The sequence below is a fragment of the Lates calcarifer genome, linkage group LG1 (assembly GCF_001640805.2).
Source record: "Lates calcarifer isolate ASB-BC8 linkage group LG1, TLL_Latcal_v3, whole genome shotgun sequence".
Classification (NCBI taxonomy): domain Eukaryota; kingdom Metazoa; phylum Chordata; class Actinopteri; family Centropomidae; genus Lates; species Lates calcarifer.
This window is the reverse complement of record NC_066833.1, coordinates 21,411,292-21,433,525: the sequence shown is the minus strand read 5'-3', so window position 1 is coordinate 21,433,525 and position 22,234 is coordinate 21,411,292. Positions and strand designations below refer to the sequence as shown.

The 22,234-nt window shown below is 38.7% G+C and overlaps 1 protein-coding gene and 2 long non-coding RNA genes across 4 annotated transcripts; 1 reads left to right on the top strand and 2 right to left on the bottom strand.

Moving 5' to 3' along the window:
• Positions 1 to 495: 495 nt before the first annotated feature.
• LOC108901213 (uncharacterized) lies at positions 496 to 3,289 on the top strand. The gene is made up of 5 exons (XR_001963857.2): positions 496 to 734; positions 1,284 to 1,347; positions 1,868 to 1,944; positions 2,315 to 2,377; positions 3,055 to 3,289. It is a non-coding gene; the product is annotated as an uncharacterized LOC108901213 (long non-coding RNA).
• On the bottom strand, positions 2,360 to 6,032 carry LOC108901210 (uncharacterized). The gene is made up of 5 exons (XR_001963854.2): positions 5,821 to 6,032; positions 5,242 to 5,280; positions 3,817 to 3,911; positions 3,595 to 3,633; positions 2,360 to 3,078 (listed from the first exon to the last, which is right to left on the bottom strand). It is a non-coding gene; the product is annotated as an uncharacterized LOC108901210 (long non-coding RNA).
• Positions 6,033 to 8,738: 2,706 nt separating this feature from the next.
• On the bottom strand, positions 8,739 to 22,191 carry tfg (trafficking from ER to golgi regulator). 2 transcript variants are annotated; one of them, XM_018702753.2, is made up of 8 exons: positions 22,033 to 22,191; positions 19,712 to 19,922; positions 19,422 to 19,505; positions 16,300 to 16,446; positions 15,022 to 15,189; positions 14,774 to 14,920; positions 9,425 to 9,517; positions 8,739 to 9,274 (listed from the first exon to the last, which is right to left on the bottom strand). In XM_018702753.2, exons 2-8 carry the CDS (start codon positions 19,893 to 19,895, stop codon positions 8,871 to 8,873), a joined length of 1,227 nt encoding a protein of 408 aa, XP_018558269.1. In that variant the 5' UTR covers positions 19,896 to 19,922; positions 22,033 to 22,191; the 3' UTR covers positions 8,739 to 8,870. The 2 variants fall into 2 exon arrangements, with proteins under 2 accessions (XP_018558269.1, XP_018558270.1); XM_018702754.2 differs by having other exon boundaries at positions 9,440 to 9,517.
• Positions 22,192 to 22,234: the final 43 nt, after the last annotated feature.

Sequence of the window (22,234 nt, the reverse complement as noted above, 5' to 3'; positions counted from 1 at the left end):
ACCCTGCAACCTGTCCAGCTTGGGTGTCCCACCTGAAGACTATGCTTCTGCTGGAATAGCTCCTAGGGTCAGTGAGGCACACAGACCCCCTGACCATGACAAGGTGGCAATCCCTCAGAGGGGAAAACTGAAAAATAAAGATCAAAAGTAAAATAAAAGATCCCTCATCCAGATTTTAACAATTAACACCATAACATACAGTTTCTCAACTGGATGAGCCTAATTCTCAAAACAGTATATTTGAGACCCTTAAGCCCACTACCTGGAGCAATAAAGCTGCTGTAGTTAACTACAGTATACTTATATGTTACAGTGTGGCACATATGTTATATGTTCTGGTTATTACAAATTACATGTGGCTCATTTCATCCTCAGATTTTGTGCACCATGATGAGCCTGTTGCATGGCTGTACGCCAGACCTTGCAATACAACTAAGGCCTCTCTCCGTCTTTACAGAGGATGTATTTTTAGACCAATCACAGGCGGTTGCTAGGCGGACCAGAGTCGGCTGTGTCTCGTCATTGGCCATGACCTTTCTGGGAGGAGCGTAGAGAGCAGGAGAAATGAGGTCGGGAAAACAGATTGAAACCAACCTTCGAACGGTTACCTCGGTTTGTCTGTACTGTGAGAAAATGTCCTTACCGAGGAAGCCTGGATACCAAAACAAACTCTGGAGCTGCCTTTTTGTCGAACAAGAGTGAGACTGGGCACTGAACACACCTGCGGTTCGAAGGTAAGGCGAACAGTTAGTGGCTAGCGTTAGCATCAGCGTTATCGGAGAGCGTTAGCATTAGCATTACCTTGTAATTATACCCTTTAATTCTATTGTCAGTCGTTCATATCGCGTGGGTAAGAGTGTGTTTGAGTTTCTGTGACTGATGCGTCCCTGACATGAGTTCCGAGTTCCAGAGGTCGGAATTCCAACTCGGAAAGGTGGAGAAACCCCACCATGTCCGACGTAAGAAATCAAGATGGCGGCTACACGTGTCAGTAGCTCAGAACACTGCTAATTTTACTGTTTGTAGCAGTTCTGTCTTCTTTGTTCTACATTAAGTCGGTCATACAGATAGTACTGATACATGTATGTCTGTGGGCATGCTGCTACGCTGCTTCTATGAGCAAAATACCTCAGAGCGTTTTTATCAACTGGTATTGCTAACAGTAGTTAGCAATGACGATGGCTAGTCCGGGATATGTTTGAAGCGTTGGAGCGTTGAAGGTTTTGGAGGTGAACTATTCTTTATAATTATTGTTTTTCAACTGTTGTACTTGTGTTTTCCAGGTTTACTTGTTCAGCTGTTGCAACCTGGCCAGAAACACCAGCTCTGACCTTACAAACCAATAAGGTATGCATCCTAAACATTTACTCAGTCTGGAAAAAAAATTGCTGTTTAAATCCTTGGTATTTAATGAGTTTTGTATTGAATAAAATAACTGATTAATCGTGTCAGGAAATAGTACCAGTTGTAATAATTTTTAAAAACTCAAAATATTTGTCAGTTAATTTTCTGCCCATGGACTGAGGTACAATTTAAAAATACCACAAGTTAAAACCCAGCTTTCAAAAATGTACTTAAGTGAAATTTTTTATTATGCAGTTCACAGTAATATACATGATTCCTCTAGTGATTAGTTGACAATTAATATAGAAATTTAGGGTTTAAGATAATAATTTTAGTTAATTTTTCCCAAATATTTGGTGTTATTGATTCTTAAAGATGTGATGCTTTTTCTTGTCATTTGTGACAGTAAACAGTCAGTTTTCTGAGGCACTCCTGTAACATTTGGGGTTAAACTGTTGATGAGGAATAGGTCATAGGGTACTGATCATTTTCCTTTGTATGTTTCTCTTTTTATTTTCTCCAGGTGTCACCACTTCATCCATGATCGCAGAGTCTTCGTACAGTGAAGAAGTTCTTTGAAACCAGGACTGAAGTCACCAGGTAATTCACAAACAGCTTTACATCAACTGTCCAACATGGAGCACTATCATGAAATCATATATCTTCAGTAACTGAATAGTTTGGTTTGTCACAAAAAGACTAAACTCATTATTAGTTTATTTACATACTTCTTAAACATAAGCCCCCCCCCCCGTCGCTGCAAATATTGAACATGTTTAATACTTATTGGAGTGGTTCCAATCGTCTTCAGAGCAGATGAGGAAGGGGAAACTGTGTGAACTGTCACACTAGAAACACTGTCATTTTGCTTCATTTAGGCTCCTATCAACCCAGAAACACTTTGAGCTTTTATTTTGATGTGTTAAAAGTCACATGTTTACATTAAAGTTTGTTGTGTTTTTCTCTACAGGATTCAAACGTAAGCCATTAAATCACACGAGAGAGGAGACAGACATGAAGACATTTCCAGAAGGTCAGTGTTAATTTTATTCTTTTTAGTATGACTCTGTCATTATCTCAGCTGCAGTTTGACTCTTAGAAACCAATTAAAGCTGCTTTAACTTATTAGTTTTCATTAGTGTTTTTCATAGAAAATCATAGTTTAAAATACAGCAGAAGAGAATAAAACCTTTAAGAATGAAGTAGAAATCTGTAAAAATTAATTTAGGACCTTATAAATATAGTTAAACAGAAGTGTGAAACATTTCAAATGATTAATATCTTAATTAATATTTTCAAAATGCTTAAAAAGTAAAACCTGTTAAAATCAGTTTCAGGATAGAGAAATGCAACTCAAAAATTTAGGAAAAAACATGTAATAATTTTATTCCAGACACCATTTAACAAATCACAGCAAAGATAATGACAGACTTATGTGTCTACTAAACATCTCTGTGATCATTTAACTGCTTGTGGTACAATTATTAATTAAATAGTTGTATCATGAGCAGTTGAATGTTCTCACAGATGTTTAATAGAGACATATTAGTCTGTGGAAAATGTACCTATGACTACATTACAAATGGTAGGAAAAAAAACAGTGTTTTCACTTTGACAACAGGATACCAACTGTTTACAGCAGTTAGATGATTGAGGTCTTTTGTCTAATTAACAGCTTAGTAACACTTTGGTTTCTTTCATCCACTTCAGGTCTTCAGCTGCTGTTTTCGCCTCCTGCAGAGACAAGAACGCATGTTAATCACAGAAACTGATCAGTAATGTAATGTCAGTACTCAAATCCATTCTGTTACTGTGTACATAGTCCTGTTCATACTGTTCATATTGTTTAATCTTGCCTTGTATCATACCTTTTTATATTTTTGCTTCCCTGCTGTGTGACTAATTAAGTATTATCTTAATCAAATAAATACTTATAAACACTCAATATTTTGCCTATCTGTTTGATATTGCAAGAACGTGAACATTTTAAGACAGAGGTTAGGGGGTACAGCTTTTAGCTTTTAGCCTTACTATAGTATGGCATTTTTTTCTAGGGGTTTTGAAGCCTTGCTATACTATTACATTTTCTGACTGGTTTTGACGCTACAGTATACTATGCTATTATTACACTTTTTTTGATGTTACTACTTCTGTTACATTGGTGGTTGTTTAGCTCTGAGATTTGAGAGACAGTTCAAGTGTCTCTTTCTTTCATAATTGTTTTTTATAGAAATAAAAATATTTTTTTACCTTTACCATTGGTGGATCCTGTTGTTTCTCTGAATACAGCTGAAACACAGAACATTTATTTAAAACCAGGTCATTATAGTAACAGTCATCTTATCCTTAGACGACTCCTTTTCTTTGAACTATATATGAACTATGTAAATAAACTTCATTAATGGGTTATGTCTATTTTTGACAAATACTAAACAGTTTAATGTCAGTGCTCTGTGTTGGTTTCTGAATTACCTGGAGGCCTCTGTCCTGGTCTCAAAGAACGGCTTAATTGTATGAAGACTCTCTGTGATCATCGAAAATGTCACTCTGATCACAAGTGCTGACACCTGGAGGAAATCAAACAAACATACAAAGGAAAATGATCAATACGCTACTACCTATTCCTCACCAACAATTTAATCATGAAAACATGGATATTAATCAACATTACACCTAAACCACAACATTTGATGGTATTACATCCCTGACATCTTTTGATGACTTTTCATGCCTTTTGACACCTTATTATACTGTGAAAGTTTTGGAATGTTTTTGATGCCACACTACTATGATAGTTTATGATTCCTTCTTATGACATTTATAGACCACTTTTATGGTTTTTGATGCCTTACTACACTGACATTTTTTCATGTTTTTAGACACCTTATTATACAGTGAAAGTTCTGGACTGTTTTTGATGTAATGACATTTATTCATGATTTTTGATGCCATACTATTCTATGACATTTTTTGACCATTTTTGACATCATACTTTACTATGATACTTAATGTTGCCTTATTATACTATGACATTTTCTGACCATTTTTTATGGCTTTTTGACGCCTTACTACACTATGACATTTTTTCATGGTTTTTAATGTTTTACTATAGTATGAAATTTTTTGGCCATTTTTTTCGCCTTGCTATACTATGACATTTTTTCATGGTTTTTAATGTTTTACTATAGTATGAAATTTTTTGGCCATTTTTTTCGCCTTGCTATACTATGACATTTTTTTAAAATTGTTTTTTGACCATTTTTGACGCCGTACGATATGATAGTTTATGATTCCTCATTATACTATGACATTTATAGACAATTTTTTTTAATGGTTTTTGACGCTATACTATACTATGACATTATTTCATACTTTTTGACACCTTATTATACTGTGAAAGTTTTGTTTTGTTTTTGACGTCGTTTTGCATGCATTTGCATTATACTATGGCATTATAGCCCATTTTTTACGCCATTGTATGGTGTGACATTTTATGGTTTTTGACGCCATACATTTTTTGATTGTTCTTTACACCATACTATGACATTTTCTGTTTTTGATGCCATTCAATACTATGAAATATTTTGATGTTTTTTTTCACACCTTACTATACTATGACATTTTTTCATGGTTTTTGATACCTTATTATACTATCGCATTTTTTGATGCCTTAGTATATTATGTTTTTTGGACTGTTTTTGACTATGCTGTTATTACTCTTTTTTGATGTTAGTACTTCTGTTTCATGGTTTTTGTTTAGCTGTGTATCATTTGAGAGACAGTTCAAGTGTCTCTTTCATGATTACATTTCTAGAACTGTATAAATTGTTTGTTGATATGTGGTTTCAGAAGTATTTTCTTGATCTGTTTTTTATAGAAATAAAAATATTTTCTTACCTTCACCATTGATGGATCCTGTTGTTTCTGACAATTCAGCTGAAACACACAGAACATTTATTTAAAACCAGGTTTTTTTATATATATATATATATACACACACACACACACACACACACAAAAAGATATACTATTACAGGTACTGTTACCTCTAATATTATTTGGGGATATTTAAACATACTCCGTGTAAAGATTTTATTGGACTTCAATTTCAGTCAGTTTACTGTTAACGCCTTTGTGATTAAAAGTTAACAAAAGCTTGAGTTTTCGTCAAAGGGTGCGGCCATGGCGGCACTTCAAGTTTGCTGCTGCTAACGCTGACATCCAGGTGTAAAGCAGCCAGGTACAGCCACAAATGACCACAAATAGACACAAAATGATGACAACAATATGATAGACCGCTATAAACTGAGTTAAAATGACCAGGATGGAACACAAAACTCAAAAGAGAAATAAGGTTAAAAGAGGTCTTTACAAGAGAAGGCTAATGCTAACGCTCGCCTCTAAAGCAGATGCTAACGCTAGCCGCTAACGCACATGCTAACAATAGCCTCTAGCTAGTTCGCTTCTTAGCCTTACCTTCGCGCCGCAGGTGTGGTTAGCGTCCAGCCTCACTCGTGTTCGACACAGAAGCAGCTTCAAAGCTTGTTTTAGCACTCAGGCTTCTTTGGTAATTAAGTTTTCTCACAGTACTGACAAACCGAGACAAACGTTGGTTTTAATCTGTTTCCCGACCTCGTGTGAGGAGAGGAGCTATCTTACCCGGATACAGAGAGAGAGAGAGAGAGAGAGAGAGAGAGAGAGAGAGCGGAAGGATACAGAGATGAGATGTAGAACTTGTAGCTCTTTCGTCAAACTTTTAAACTACTGCAATTAATTGCGTTAACTTTTAACACATTCTTTGTTTGGATAATCCATTAAAAAAATCTTAACATCTAAATTTTTTATTTGAGTTGGCAATTTGTTTGGGGGTTGGGGCTCTGACACCTCTTGCCCCAGCATAGAGCCGACCCTGATGTACTTACGCCACCACCGGAAGTCGTACAACACACACCAGCTCACCGATTATTATTTAGGGTATTCAGGGTTTGAATTTGGATAAGACAGGGGTGAGATTTTGAGTAAGATTAGTACAAGGGTCAACATCAGATACAGACTTATATGGTGTAAGTAAGGCAGAGATATGGTAAAGCATAATGGTATTTAAAATATATTTAATGTTGCATGCAATACTACTCCACTCTATATTGTCAGAATTCAACTTTTAATATTTAATCACCTATTTCATGTTTTGCGTACTATTGCAGTGTATTAGCTGTCTGCAGCAGGAGGGGCTCTGGCTGCATCCCAAGTGCTTATACATGGGAGCCTTGCCCGATGGATTGTCACTTGCCATGGACCAGGGATTTGTGAGATGTAGGTATATTACACTTCATCATAAATATGCTACCAAAAAATGTATGAGATAGTAATTTATAATGTCAAAAGACTTTGAGCTGTGGAAAGATATTGACACGTGGATCTTCAATAGGTGTTTAAAAAAAAAAACAAAAACAAAAAAAAACTGGTGTGTTCCAATGGCCAAGCATCATCAGAAAATTTGCTGAGGCATCCTGCCAGGTGATTGATATGTTAATAGGTAGGACAACCATAAATCATTGGACACAAAGTTTAAGCAACACCTCTGATGAAGACTGATTGACATGTTCTTTTCACTGTGAATTTTAGTGCCCACACCGTGAAGCAAGATGAGGTAAACCTGGAGCTATACTTCCACACGTAGGCACAGCCTCATGTTGTGGATGCGGGGTGTTGCAACTTAGTAAATAATAAAAGTCACTTAGTTTATAGAATTAGTAAGTAAAATTAGTGAATAAAGTAAATTAATTTAGTAAATTAGTAAAATAGCCCCCCCACCCCTCAGTAAAACTAGTCATTTTTACATTTTCAATCTGATAACCCCTCTTTCAAACTTTCTGAGGGACTGGGGGGGGACACATATCGCAGTGGGGCCTCTGCTGCTCCAGGTCCTGGTACCGCATGGGATTTGAACTTCTAGACTGTACACCGAAAGCTACTTTACTGTCTCTGCTAATTGTGCTGCACCACCTGTTCCCCTCACACTTGGAACACCTCTTTGTTTTTCAAGCTTCACTCTGTTGGGACTTTCAAATTTACCAGCACTTACCAGGCTTCAACTAATTAATCTGATGATCACTCAAGCAACCAGCCATCCACTGATATACCGATAACACTAACACACCTCATGATATTAAGTATGTTTTTGTTTGAATGTTTTTGTTTCAGTAATAAAATTGTACATGTTTAAGTTTAAAAACAGTGTTTCTCTCCATCTTTTGTCATGGCTCATGACAATACTAACAAAAATAATAGCATTATAACAGTATATTGTATTTTTGGTGAATTTCATATATGTATATAAGTTTTAGGGCCACCATAAGATACTTCCCTGAATTATCTTTAATAAACCCTGTACATGTAATTCCTCACGCTCAGTGAGACAGTTTGACATAAAAGACCAACCACATGCCACATGCCCCAGCCAACCACAACCCACAGGCAGGAAAACAAAATAGGAATACCAGCATTACCACAGTTTTCCAAATTCAAGTGAGAGAGAGGGAAGCGAGAAGCCAAACTTAACTGAGACATGAACTCAGAAACCACAAAGAGAGAAAGTGTGAAGAGAGAGAGAGACAGTAAGACAATAGTGCCAAGTGCTGCAAGAGCAACACAAAACAAAAAGTTAAAGGACTCCAGCTGGGTCTCAATCATTTATTAGGTTCAAGAAAAAAAAAATGTTACAGTTTATACATAAACAACTAATCTCACTTGAAGGTGGAATTTGATTTGATATTAGTAAAAACCAGTGATAAGAGGAAAAAGAGAGGAATAGCAAGCCTTACTGGAGGTGATATAACAAGCTAAACAAAAGAAGCCATCTTCATTACACTGGGATCTACATCTCCCACAAGCCATCACTTAGCTAGTGTTCCCAACACAGGGCAGTTTGACACATCATTAATACCGACATGGTGGTGAAATTGATCAAATAAAGGGAAAAAAATGACAAAGGGGTAACTTTTCATTTAGATAGTGTCTTGTAAATGTATCTATGCACAGTACACTCAACACAACTGGTTGAGATATTTGTCATTGACATGTATGACAAATGCAGAATATGGATGCTGATCTCATTTGCAAAATGAAGCGTTACCATGAAAAGAACAATAAACAGTTTGTGCAACAGCCTGTTTTGGTCTCCCAGGTGTGTGCATACAGACTGGTTACATGTTTACAATGACAGGTACAAGAGGGCAGAGCAGACAGTGGTGGTGACAGGAGAGAAGGGGAAAATAACACAAGGAAACATACACTAGGGCCAGAACAGAGTGGTGTTGTTGAAGAGACAGCATACAAACACTAACCATCAGACTGGGGCAGGGGAGTTGCTTGTTTCATATTTGGGCTTGATATTTGTACGAGGGGTGGGGGTGGGGTATAGAGCAGTAAACCATGTTTCCTGCAGCCGCTCCAAACAGCTGGAGCCACATAGAAGGTAGGGGTTTGGGGGTGTGTGAGGATCAGTAACATCAGCTGTCCTCCTTTTACCGGTATCCAGGGCCTGGCTGAGTGTAGCCCTGGCCATAAGGGGGGCGGTTACGGGCATATGGGTTAGCAGCTCCTGGTGGAGGGGTGCTGCCTGGAGGCGCAGTGTATCCTGGGCGGGGCTGGTACCCTGAGCCGGGCTGGGAGCTGGGCGGCAGGCTGTAGTTAGCGGGCTGGGAGGCCTGGGAGGTATAGTTTTGGGGAGGGAAGGCTCCTGGTGGATACTGCTGGGCTCCCTGAGATGGATGGGGCTGCTGCTGGCCACCTTGGAAACCTGGGGCAGGGGCTGGGCCAGGGGCAGGGGCAGGAGCCTGGGAGGAGGGAGGCGCATAGTTCTGAAACTGTTGCTGTTGTGGTTGTGGTGGGCCAGGCTGAGGGGCTCCGGGCTGAGGACTGTATCCCGCTGAGAGAGAGAGAGAGAGAGAGAGAGAGAGAGAGGGAGAGAGAGGGAGTCTTTTTCTTTAATTCACTCCAAAGAGGAAAGAGGGCTACACTACTTCAAAACACAGCAGCTACCTTTTCTCTTTTAAATCATGACCATTTTTACTCTTACCAGGGTACTGCATACCGTACTGCTGCTGCGGTGGGGCGCCTGGTTGCTGTGGCGGGTATCCACCTGGAGCCTGGTACTGCTGGTACACCTGACCTGAAGAGACAAGGACAAGCTTTATCAGTACACAACAACAAAAAAGATTTTTACCATTTATTTACACTTGTTTTCTCTCATTCACATTGATTATATTGATTAAGGATAAGTGCAAAAAAAGTTGTATTGTATTTTAATTGTATTTGTTGAAATCTGGAGCATCTTTTTGATGACTAATTTTAGTGTAATGTCAGTGTAAAGTCCATGTATGTGTCTTGGAGAGATGGATGCATATACCCCATTTCAACATCTGGTAGGGATGTAATCAAATAGCAAATACATCTTGAATGCTTTTTGGTTGCATTTATATTTTTTTTAGATCAGGTAGTCACTTCATATGTCTTGGGGAGATTGGATGGCTAACTGTAAAGTGAGGTCTGTATCTTCACAGAAACACCTGTGCATCTGGACAGAATAACACAACTGCTTCAATGAAAACAGCTGCAACCACTTTGATATGACTATTTGTTGCCAAAAGCCTGGCGCCCATAGAAATCTCTACTGCACATTACAGTGAGAATTGGCTTTGGGCTAGCGAGCAGCATGCAGGTGCCTGAGCAGATGTAAACAAACATACAAACAATGAGACGGAGGCAATCCTCCTTACCCTGAGCCTGACAGGCAGACAGGCAACTTGGGCAGATTTTCCTGCATCACGGCAAGAGCTCGTCCTCTACAGCACCAGACATGTCTATGTCTGCAGACAGTGACTTCCCATTGCACTTTTAATAAACATGACTTCACCAGTCCACACTGCCTACGTGGAGGATTGTCATCATTATACAGCTTCAGTCATCTCAGTGATGTACCTTAAATGGTAGTTTTAAAAGGCCTCTGAATATCCAAGAAAATCTGAAGCATGAGGTTAAACATATTAATCACATCTGAATAGCATGACCGTAATCAAAACTCTGCGGCTTGACAGTGATGCCATTGTACATCTTTTTTTTATGTTTCAAAAACATGGAAACTTATTTTCCTTGTTATTTTAATTTGCTCATCAAGTTTTCCACTGAATGCCTGAACGTTCAGCAAACATGCAAAGACTTGGCAAACTAGTGTTCTCCCTTAACGAGGCCTAAATCTTGCTCCCAAATCTCCTGCCTGGCATAAAGATTAGAGTGACGACACACGAAAAGCACAAGGAGAGAAGGCATAATGAAAGAGGGCTGTACTGGGGTTCACTGGTTTTTCAAGTGCTGGTAAAACTGGTGCTGATTTTCCACTCTTTGGGAGAGCTGATATTGTGGCAATATTTAGTTGAGAGTCTACAACCGAGCGAAAGCTGAAAGGAAACTATGAACTGCTGCTAAATTATTCTGTCAGAGAACCTCAATTCACTTGAAAATGGAAGAAAATCCTTACTTTGTACCCAGTGTTTCATAATTCAAACCATTCCATGCAACACATACAGTACAAGAAAATTCACTCTATGTTGGCAAATTCAAAATAAATACACACCAAGGAGCCAAAACATTATGACCACATCCAGATATGTTGATTTTCTCATAACAACAGCACGTATCAAGGTCTGGAACATATTAGATAATAAGTGAACAGTTGCCATGTTATTTTGCATTGGTGTGGGAGACAATTGACAACTAAATATTTAGCTAGAAACAGTGCACCTCTTTAGTGTCTTTTATAAGCAATGAAGTGATGTGGCAACCATCTGTTATCTCACTGACAGCACCTGTAACATGAATACCATGCTCTTTACTGTGTGAAAAGGCATGTGTGTGAAATTGGCTTCTTCTCCTGCTCTCCCTGGTCTGTAATCCATCATGAGTGTTATGTAAGAGGGATGGAAGGATGCGTGGCTGTTTGACCCCTTAAGCCTGGGAGTTCATTTTACTCCAGTGTAGCCAATAGGTCAGCCATCAGGGACAAAGATATGGCCAAGGGGCTCACTGAAGACAGCGTAGCATTTGCTCTAGGAGAAAAACCCCCAAGTAAGGAGAGTGATCTTCGCTGGAACAAAGAAATGCTTGGCTGTAGCTCTGCTGACCTCTATGAATGCCTTGAGAAGGAGTCATGAGAACACGGTCCTATTTTTAAAAAAACATTTCACACCAAATGCACGCCTGCCCATCTGATAAAGAGCCTCAAGCAAATGCCCGAGTTGCTGCTACATGTGCACATTTACAGTTTTGTTATTGCACAGATGTAAATTATTGCCAAAGCTCCATCAGCATCTGAGAGACAACAGGTTGAAATCTTTACCATCTGCTTATGGATCTTGTTAGTGGCATTCTTACGGTAACAAGTGATCTAATCTTGCATCAAAAGTGTGTTTAAGGCTACCTTTAAAATGCCACACATGCTCAGCTGGCGTCCAAATGCATATATTACTTTTTCACGCATCAACTGGCTATTTTCATTTGCTTTGAGCATATCATACCGACAAACTGTCTGTGACCAGAGACAGGAATAATGCAAGGATAAAGGGTGAGGAAAGGGTCAAGTTGGGAGAGGAGGCTGGGCAAGATCTAGTTAAATGTTTCTGTGTATAAACCATCTGCAGCCTTGGAAGTAAGAAGAGAGATGAAGAAGGGAAACTGCCAACAGGGAAATGATACAGAGAGGACAAACTGTTCATTCTCCACTGCTGGGATTGGATCTATCTAATAACTTGCCATACGACTACAAGACATCAACTAGCCAAAGCTGTGTAGTAATGATACTCCACTGATTTTAGCTGGTTATTCTATCTTTTTGCTTGTCTCCATAGAGAGGTCAAACTTTAGCTTTAAGTACATAACAATTCCCTTGGAGCTGGTGGGAAAACATGCAGTCCAATCTGAAAATAATATTATGGAACTGTTGATTAAATATGTATCTGACATATTACACTGACAGCTTAATTTGAAACATTATTTTCACAACTACCCGAAGTTCCTGGTTCAAAAATTATCCATATGATATGAATGAGAGTTACTCCTGAAACCTGCCCAAATCGGCTCTGGCCATCTTTGATGTTAACCTCATTACTTTAAGCTTCTCTGCCCAGTGGATTGATCACTCTGTAATCCTATCCTGTTTCATATCCTTCAATTTTCTGTAATATAAAAAAGGATGTGATGACAACTTGCACACAACCATCACAGAACAAGAGATGCCATTTAATATTGATACAGCATAAGCAACCTGAGACTATTACTCAACAATTCCACAAAAACATGCCCTGTCATTCCTCGCAGAAAGCTAAGCAAGGTTGCCAGTTTTATACCCATGCAAAGCTTGGACTGACTGTCAGACCTCCACTATGATGCATCACCAGAATTGAAGATCAAATCAGCAAGAACAAGTTACTTATTAGACAACAAAGTCTGTTGTTTCTCCCTGTCGTCATGTTAAGAAAGGAAGGACGATCTATGAACAGCTCTCTGTTGAGCTGGCTGTTTGTGTGCAACATAGTGAGTCACTGGCTAACCCTGTGACTGAGTGAGTCTTCCTTCTGGACCAACAAAAGTCTTACGGAGCCCTGTGGATAGGCCCTGCAATGCTAACCAGGCCAAACCACAAACCATCAGTTAAATGGAAGTAGTCATAGCACATGTGCACTGATTTTCAGTGTTGCAGGTGTTACTCCTCTCAGAGCAAGTTACAGCTCTCACAGGGTGCAGCATGAGGCATCCACATTTTTCTGGGCCAAAACTAGCTGAAAATAATCCAATCTGCTTACTGCAGTGTGGAAAACGATACAAAATGCTTCACCTTCAAAGGGGGAATTGCGCTATATAATGCCCTAAGGTTAAAGGAGAAGCTTGAGGAAAAAAACATGGGAGATTGGCATAGAGGACCAACCTCCCTGAGTGGCATGCGAAAGTGGTACTGTTCTAAGAAAATTAAGTAAAATAAGTTTCTTTTGCCAACTTACTGCCTGATCCTTTGCTCATTTATCTTTATCTAAGGCTTTGGTTTGGATCCAACATACCTGTGGTAAAATCAATCTCACACAGAAGAGCTGCGATAAGGGCTCTTCTGAGTAAGATAAATGCCTGTTCCATGGATACTCTTGTTTACATACTGTTGATTAAGACTCCACTGAGGTGAGACTCAAGGATAATTTCTCACTCAACAAAACTTACAACTTCAACATCAGAATGGATTTAATTACCAAAAATGGTAATAAACTCACAGTACATGCAACTGTGAATCTGTAGGCTGCAAACATTTGACAATGTAAACTGGTTATTAAAGACCCTGGTTGTGTATTCATCCCATGGATGATTTACTTTCAATTTGTTCTTTTGATTAAGATTTTTTGCTGCACTTCTCAATTTCTCTGCGTTTACTCATATCAAATATATTTATCTTAATCTAATCAACTAAGGATCACTGGCAGGATGAAAGTAATGTGTTTTCCAAAGAGAAATGAAAAAAAAGTAAGTGGTAGTATAGTAGGGTTTGGCATACAATGTTCCTAATCTAGCATGTAACTAAATTACACCTTACATACAGTGAAAATATACTGACTGGGGCGGTGGCTGAAAGAAAGGGAATCTTCTTGTGGAAGAGGTCAGTGTATGTCTATGGTTTAATATTTTACTGTCATACTGTCATTGTTCATTTATTTTCATGGTTTTTACTAGGGTTACAGCTAACTATTATTTTCATTTTCAACTGATCTGACACTTATTTCAAAACACATTTACTTAGAGTGCACAGCTTTTTTTGTGCTGTTTGTTTTGTGGAATATCTTTGTGTATTTGATGTCAGACAAATCTTGAGATTAAAAAAATATGAATGGCAAAGACTAAACGACTGACTAATGAATTATATTACTCTCTAGCTTTTGCAGTATTTGTCTGGGTGGTAGACTGCTACATCTACTACAAGAAGTACATGAGTGAGTTACCATGGGATATATTTCTAGGCTTCCTACCTAAGGTTTAAAAGATTCCAGGACGAACTACTCTTTGTAAAACTAATACTCTTGGATCAGTATATTAGAGTAACATATTCAAACCGTCTTGCTCAACAGGAGATCCTATTTAATGAGGCTACTTTGGTGGTAATGTTGGATAGATGTCCCATAAAACTGTAAAACATATGTAACTGCTTAACCACCCACACTGTTGGGTTTCTGACTCCCTGTGGTCATTAGGATATTATGCCATTTTACATACTTTCTTACACACACATACCTGCCTAAGAGTGCATATAAGTTTGTGTGTTCACCTATATGCTGTGTTAAATACAATGTGCACACATGAACTTTCTTGGGGATGCATCTCTGTGTATGTGTCTCACCATCCATGCCAGCTGGGGGTCCCTGCTGTACTCCAGGATAGGGAGCCTGTGATTGTGGCGGCGCTCCTGGCTGCGGAGCTGCAGACGAGGAGGAGGCGATGCTGTCAGGGGTTCCTGAGCGCTCCTCTGCTGAAACTGCCGGGGGAGCTACTCAGGGTAACACAGAGGGAGACAGACATGAAGTTTTAAACAAAGCAAATACTCTAAGATCATACCTTTAATTTCTGAAGTTGGATTGCGTGCAATACCTTGGGCCTGGTCTTCGCTCAGGCCGAAAGCAGAGATGACATTCTTGTTGACCTCGTCCTGGTTTTTTAATGGGTCGAAGGCTGACATGCTGGCTGCACTAACTGGAGTGGCCTGTTTCACTGTGGGGTCTGCTGCCACAACTTTGCCTTCACGTCCATCCACTGATTCTTGAACACAGTCAGAGAAATGTTTAAAAACCGGCAGAGAAGAAGAGAAGATGTGGCAGTAATGCAATGCACGTATGTACCATTTTGGGTTATCTATAAATAGACTTGTTATTACACCATGAACAAAAACATGATGTACAAGAGACAAACTAACCAAACATCAGCCCTTTTTGCTTTATTCCTTGATTTCAGCCAGATTTCATGTGAAAAACAAAAAAATGCATGAAGTTCCAGCTCACAGATGGTGGCAAAAAAACCCCCCAAAAAACAGTTTAATAGAGCAGCCTACAATCATACTGTAATATGACAACACATGTTCCTCACATAAAAGCTTTGGTCAGTTATGATTACAAGGGTGGGACATATTTTTGCTTGAGCATTATGCATGTGTGTGTGGGAGAATGACCACAATCAGACTGGACTGAACTAGTATGTGAGCAGTATAATTAAAAACACAAATGAAGTGTAGAATTCCATACAAATCTTCATATGGAATATAAAACAGGACAAACAATGACTGAGTCTTATAAACTGTCTCAGTCTGGTGCCATTGTCCATGTGGGATACAGATCTTACGGGTGTGGCAGAGAACTTGTGGAATATGAAGGAGTGTTACTTGTTAAGCAGGCTGTGCAGAATTAAGAGACCTAAACACAAGGTTTGTGAAAAAATAAAAATTTAAATCACATCTGGCTGTCTGCTGTGAACAACTGCCTGCACTTAATGGGGCAAGTTTATCTTGTCTCTTGTACATATGCAGATGTTCAAGTTGTAAACTTGTTTCTTATTAAAATCTAACTTTAATCTCATATGCAAGTATGTGTGGGTGCTTCTCATTAAGACACAGAAGTTATGAGTTTTGTGTTGAAACAATCCAAAGAGCAGTTGTGCCAACAAATACTGTAGGAAAGACTGCAAATGATGCAAGAAAATGCTATGTGCAAATGTCGTACAGCCAGACAGATACTGGATTTTGCACTGCAGTTTCTTGTTACATACTTGCCAGCATATGCACTGCTATTGATTTATCTGGCTGATGTAGCACTAAGTGCTCTAGCACTGACAAGTACATGTGTGCCTGTGTATGCGTGCATCGTATCGAGCACTTACCACTGTCTGGCGCTGTAGCAGCCAGACCAGGCTCTGTGGGGGGTTCCAGGCTATCCAAGAGGTTGTTGACTTTATTCCTGAGCTCAATGAGCTCCCTGCGCAGGTACTTCACCTGACTGGACTCCAAAGGCCGCGGTTGACCATTTACTGTGGTAAGATGAAGAGAGGGGATCAGGGTGAGCAAAGCAAACAAATCTTTAATACTTATTTGGGGGATGTCGTTGAGCAAAGTCAAATGTTTTTCCATCTCAGCATAGTTGACACCATTTCTGCGTTATACCACAGGGAGGTTGATGGATAGTACTTGAATCTTGATTGCTTTTACAGAATACAACAATTCTCTAGTCCATACTGTTATTATTGGGGCACTTTGAATCTTGGTCTCATTCATTATGATCATGTCCTACTTGAGGAAATGTTTTCTTGAACTTGAACCTCTTGTTGACATAAATCATAATCTCCAATTGAGTTACAACCATGAGCTCTTAGGACTATCTAGGTCAGACGGTACAGAAATGTGTCAACAGCCTAGCATGTGCTAAACCAAACAAAATGCGGCAAGAGAGTCAACCAGCATAGCCACAAGAAACTTTGTCAAGAAACCCTCAGAGTACTTTACATACAGATCAATGATGCAAGTAAGTGTTTGTAGGAATCTAGAAAGTGACAAGATACTGCCATCACAAAGAGGCACGTCAACTTCTTGAAATATATATCTGGTAAATAATGATTAAGAGTTTAGTGGACAGTGTTTAAGTACCTCATTGTTCTTAAAGAAAAAAACAGCACTGTAATATACAGCAATACTTGCATAATTGAACATAAGCACAGTGGACACCTGAATTTGCAGCTCACTGGTCTGGAAAAGCTGTTAATTCTATCACATTATGAATGATGATCTGTCCAAATTCTGTTAGCTCCACTGTCTAAATATCTGGGATTACAGAGATTTTCTATCACATGGTTGATTTCACAAAGTCATTAAAAACAGCAGCCAGACTGACAGAGGTACTAGGAGCTTCCTCATCACCACCACAACCTGCCAGTTAGGCTTTTAATTAACTAGAATTACTGTGTTGTAATTGTATAAATCTGCCAATCAGTCCAGTTGCAGGTAATTAGCCAATTTAATCACCACTTGTGGCTGTAGAGGGCGCTGTTGCTCAGCAAAGTTACACAGCATTGCTTTAATGTTATTTTATATTTAGCAAAGCAACATATTTAAGTGCCAGTTTGAAAGTACAGTGTTTATTTAGTAATATTAAATTAAAACAATCAAACAGTACACAAAGATTTCTCAATCTTCAGACCTGTTGTTACCTGCACAACATGAGTTGTTCTACCTATTTTTAAACCTCTACTTTTCCTTTCCAAATTGAATGAGGAGTGAAATTTCTATTTCATGAATCAATGAATGAATGAATGTGAGAAAAGAGGTCGACAGAAATGCCTTTCTCACACAAGTTTCTTTGTTTGAATGGATAATGCTGAACTGAGATGCACAGGGTCATGAGGTAAAATGCTGAAACACACACTGCCATGAGAAACCAGCTGCTCTTCCTCTCTTTGAATCTCAACATGTGCCCAAGGATATCATTTCCATGTGATATCATGCCATGTGATGATGAACCAGGACTCAGTTTTGATTGGGAGGAAATAAAATATTTTTAAAAAAGAAGAAACAAATATATCTTACAGCCTGGTTAACAATAGCACCAACAGGAAGATAGACTGTCTTGGAGCAGACCACAGGAAACAACATCACGTTGTCATTACAAATTAGATTATTGAATCTGCATCATGCTATGGTGTGTTATGGTTCTGAGTCATGTTTTTCTCACAGCTGACAGCCATATTCTGTAGACTCAATTTAAGAGTTCGACTTCATTTATGTTGATATTCCCATACAGGTTAATCTTTACCACAACTTTGTTTCCTGGCAGGAAAGAGAAAGCCCCGAAACACCTGTTAAACTATCCTACACTGGAACATAAAACTGCCTTTAAATTAATAACATTTACAGGAGGAAACAGAATAATTCACGCGCATTAACAAAAACACATGTAATGTAGAAATACCTTGCGAGGAGATATCATCAAGCTGTATTTTGGCATTTACAGATTAAAATTATGTGGTGTAAGTTGCCATATAGGAACATACATTTTTGCTGCAACAAAAAGAAAACAATCCCAGGCGGCATATCTGATCAGTACCAATTAATTGATGATATGCAGTATACTTCAACATTAACTTTGTGCAAGCATCTGCTTTTTTTTGGTTTGTTTTATGCCCATATTTACAGTTAAGCCCATATTTACAGTTTTTTAACAAAACAGAATAATTCACTAATAGTGTATATTTTAAAACATGCAGGTTTAGAGAGAACATTTTATATGCATTAGCTGATTGTTTAATAATAAATAACATTTCTATAAATTTGGCTCTATTAAGCTACTTAAAAAGAAAGTACTCTTTACCCATTAAACTCCTGGTTTAAAGTGCAAGCACTCTAGATCAAGTGATGTACTGTATGTAATCAGTCCTATAAAAACCCTGAATTTTCAACAAACTTTTATGCAACATGTTATTACTGACAAAACAGGCCTCAACCAGAATTCTTAGGGTGAGGCCTACTGGCTGTTTGGGAGTGTAATTCATTCCTCTATGACATAAACCTTAAGTCAAATTGCTACAAGTCTACTGAATGACTGTAGGCACATACTTAAAATTACTATTAGAAACCAGTATAACTGGCACAAAAGGTATTTTGTAAGTAAATCTACTGCCTGTCACACTGTTTGTTTGCATGAACCAGTGCTAAGAGACACACAGATATTCCACCCAAAATTAGTCAGAAGGGAGTGCACACAACTTCTATTTGGGCAGTTAAGAGCTGAGGTTATTGTGTGAAACATAAACTGGACTGCCCTCCAGTGACTGGTTGCTGCAACAGCTGATGAGAAAAATATTGGTCTACAGTTTATCAAGATGACACTATCACATAATTTAATACTATCAACATCTTTAGACTTGAAGTTTGGATTCCTCATGGCAAAATTCACTTGCACAACTGTGTATATCTAGGAAGGGGACAAAAGAATGGAAATGCTTTAATATCTTACCAAACAAAGTCAGTTTGAGTATTCTACTGCACTGGATGGCGAAGGAGAGGTCAGAGCTGTCGAAGATAGTGATGAGGTCGTCATCTACAAAAATGGAAAAGAGATTCAATGAACTGCAAATTATCTCTTCTAAAAATGTTGCTAAGATACCTAGAAAAAACAATTGTGACTGGGTCAAATAATTAGTATTAGTATAATAAATTAACATTAGTTTGCTATAAATAAGTTGTCAACATTCACACTTTCACCCTTGAGACCAATTAGGACAAAGGGCCTGTGTCCTGACTCACCTTCATCCTTGTATTTGATGGTAACCTCATCGTTGCTCTGCAGCTTGCCCCTGAAGACACGTTGCATCATCAGCACCAGCTCATCGTAAGTGATGTCTTCATTGTGGATAGGAATGCGTCTGATGTCGTCACCCAACTGGGCTTTGATGATCAGCTTCCCGCTCAGGTCCAGCTGGCCGTTCATGGTGCCGTCTGACCTGTTCTGCTCCCACTATTTAACAGAGTCACAGGAGAGGTAGTTTTAAGAACAGCCAACTTAACAACACGCCTATTGTCGCAGCTTTTCCACTGTCTTTCTAAATATCAGTAAGAGAGCATTTAAGTTTCATGCCTATTAAACACAGAATTAAACAAATAAGTAATTTTAAACAGGCCTAATGGCAACCAGATACATAGTTACTATTTCTATTTCTAAATCCAAAATTGCTCTGCAGATATTTTTGTAATTTTGTTCTCTGGGGGGATGTAATTTCAATTTGTAAATATGGATAGATATCATGAAGTTGATTTTGATTGATTTTGAAGTTGATTTTAACACCACCATAGCAGATGGTTTGCATAAACCTCAGCTGAACTCACTGCCCATAACAAGTTTGATGTGTGTCAGTACTTTGGTCTTGTAAAACAGCAAGGCAACTGACAAAAATGTTGGTGACAAGCTGTACCATTCAGGCTGCAAGATTATGGTTAAAAAATAATGACAATCACCCTGCTCAGTATTGATAGATGCTAATTATTCACCATTTTGTACACCCATCTATGGAAACAGAATGTACTGTCACTTTGTCAAACATACCCAGAACAGGTTCTGCAACTAGTAATTCTTCATGATGTCTGAGTTTTCAGAGTTGTATGCTTACACACTCCAAGAGCCTGGTTTATCCAACCAAGTGTGCTACATCACCAGAATAAAATAAAATAACAACAACAACAGAATGTATTTGTCATCATAGTCAAATAGAGGCCTTGGTCTATGTAAGTAGGTTAAGAGGTCAGGGGAAGTGGTTGCTGCGAGAGCTGTTATTTATAATTAAAGTGTGGTTGTTCCTTCAACAAGGACAATGAGCTTATGATGACTTATGATGATGTTAGCAACTTCTCTTTACTGGATTTAACTGTCTTGCTTAAAGGCACCTTTTATAATTACAAAGAGGTCAGAGTTGCTTCTTATTCCAAGGTTTTAATCAAACCATCTCCCACAGAAACATCATCATCACACAGTTTCATTTTAACTGTAGAGTCTAAGGGTCGGAAATCACCCAGTGAGGTGGCAAAGATTATTCTGTGGTTTTGATGATCTCCTTACAGACTTTGACCCATAGAATCAACCAGTTTGATAAGAGAATCAAAGCTTTCAACCACGTTTAGTGGATCTTTTAAAAAACTGTAATGTAATATTTTGTATGCTAGTGAACCTGAGATTTTGTTTGGTGTGCAATCCAAGACCTATATTATTAGTCTTTGATAAATCATTGACTGTATGTAGTCAGCAGCTGGATTAACTACGACGTTACCTGCTCATGATCTGGGCTGGACGGTTTACTACTGTGAATTTAATTCCAGAAATGCTGCGGCTTTGCCTGTCCTAGCCAGATGAATAATTGGCTGGATGCTAGGGATTGTGTGGTAGCTAACGTTTAGCATACACTTCTATCAAATGAGGACAACAACCAACTAGTATCTAGCGATATTGACCTTACCACATTAAACGTTTAAAATGTCACTCAAGTGTAACTGAGCTAACGCTGATTGTAAAAGACGCTCAATCGCAGAGTCATCTGTCAGTGGCCCACTAACAGCAGTCATCTACTGACTGCTAATGTTTGTTAGGCCATTTCATCATTACTCTGTCAATTGACATAATATTACCCAGGCATGGTGTGTAAAAGGCAGTAATATATTTAATCCCTCGCTGTATAGTTGCATCATTTGTTACAGAACGGTACACCTTAATTTCATTTTATAGAAATAGCTCGGCAAAAAGCGTTTTCCTGTGTAACTTCTGATAGCTACCTTTAACAGGCATTCAGAGCTAGTTAAGCTAACGTATTTTTAAACTACGCAATTTATCAACTTCTCACTCCTTTGATTAAGAATTGATTAGTTGCGGATCTTTTTGTAACTAACTTTCCACGAATCAGTCTCGACACCTGTTTGTACGAGCTAGCTTAGCGTTAGCTGATTATATTGACCAGCTAACGCTAGCTACTTAGCTTGCTAGTTAGCAACATACCAGTCAAACAGTGACAGCACAGAAACTGCTGCGTGGTTAAAACTGAATTATAATACAGCTGCACCCCAAACCCAAGAAAGTCTTTCACCTGAATCAGACGACTTGACCACGCTGTATTTCACAGGTTTCCCCAAACCGTGAAAATCAAATCTGTTAGCTAGCCTAGCTATACCCGGGCCAGCATCAGGAAGCGTCCTCCTGACTGTCAACGTCAACCAGTACGTGGCACTCATTGCGCGCAGCCGCAGACCAGCTGAACAAAGTGCGTTGTGACTGACTTGCCATATTAT

What these genes read in the sequence shown, in the direction of transcription:
- tfg (XM_018702753.2), bottom strand. Translation starts at nt 19,895, where the DNA reads ATGAACGGCCAGCTGGACCTGAGCGGGAAGCTGATCATCAAAGCCCAG. An exon ending in TGCTACAGCGCCAGACAGTG is followed by an intron (nt 15,190 to 16,299) that starts GTAAGTGCTCGA and finishes ACTGTGTTCAAG; the next exon opens with AATCAGTGGATGGACGTGAA. An exon ending in GTACGGTATGCAGTACCCTG is followed by an intron (nt 9,275 to 9,424) that starts GTAAGAGTAAAA and finishes TCTCTCTCTCAG; the next exon opens with CGGGATACAGTCCTCAGCCC.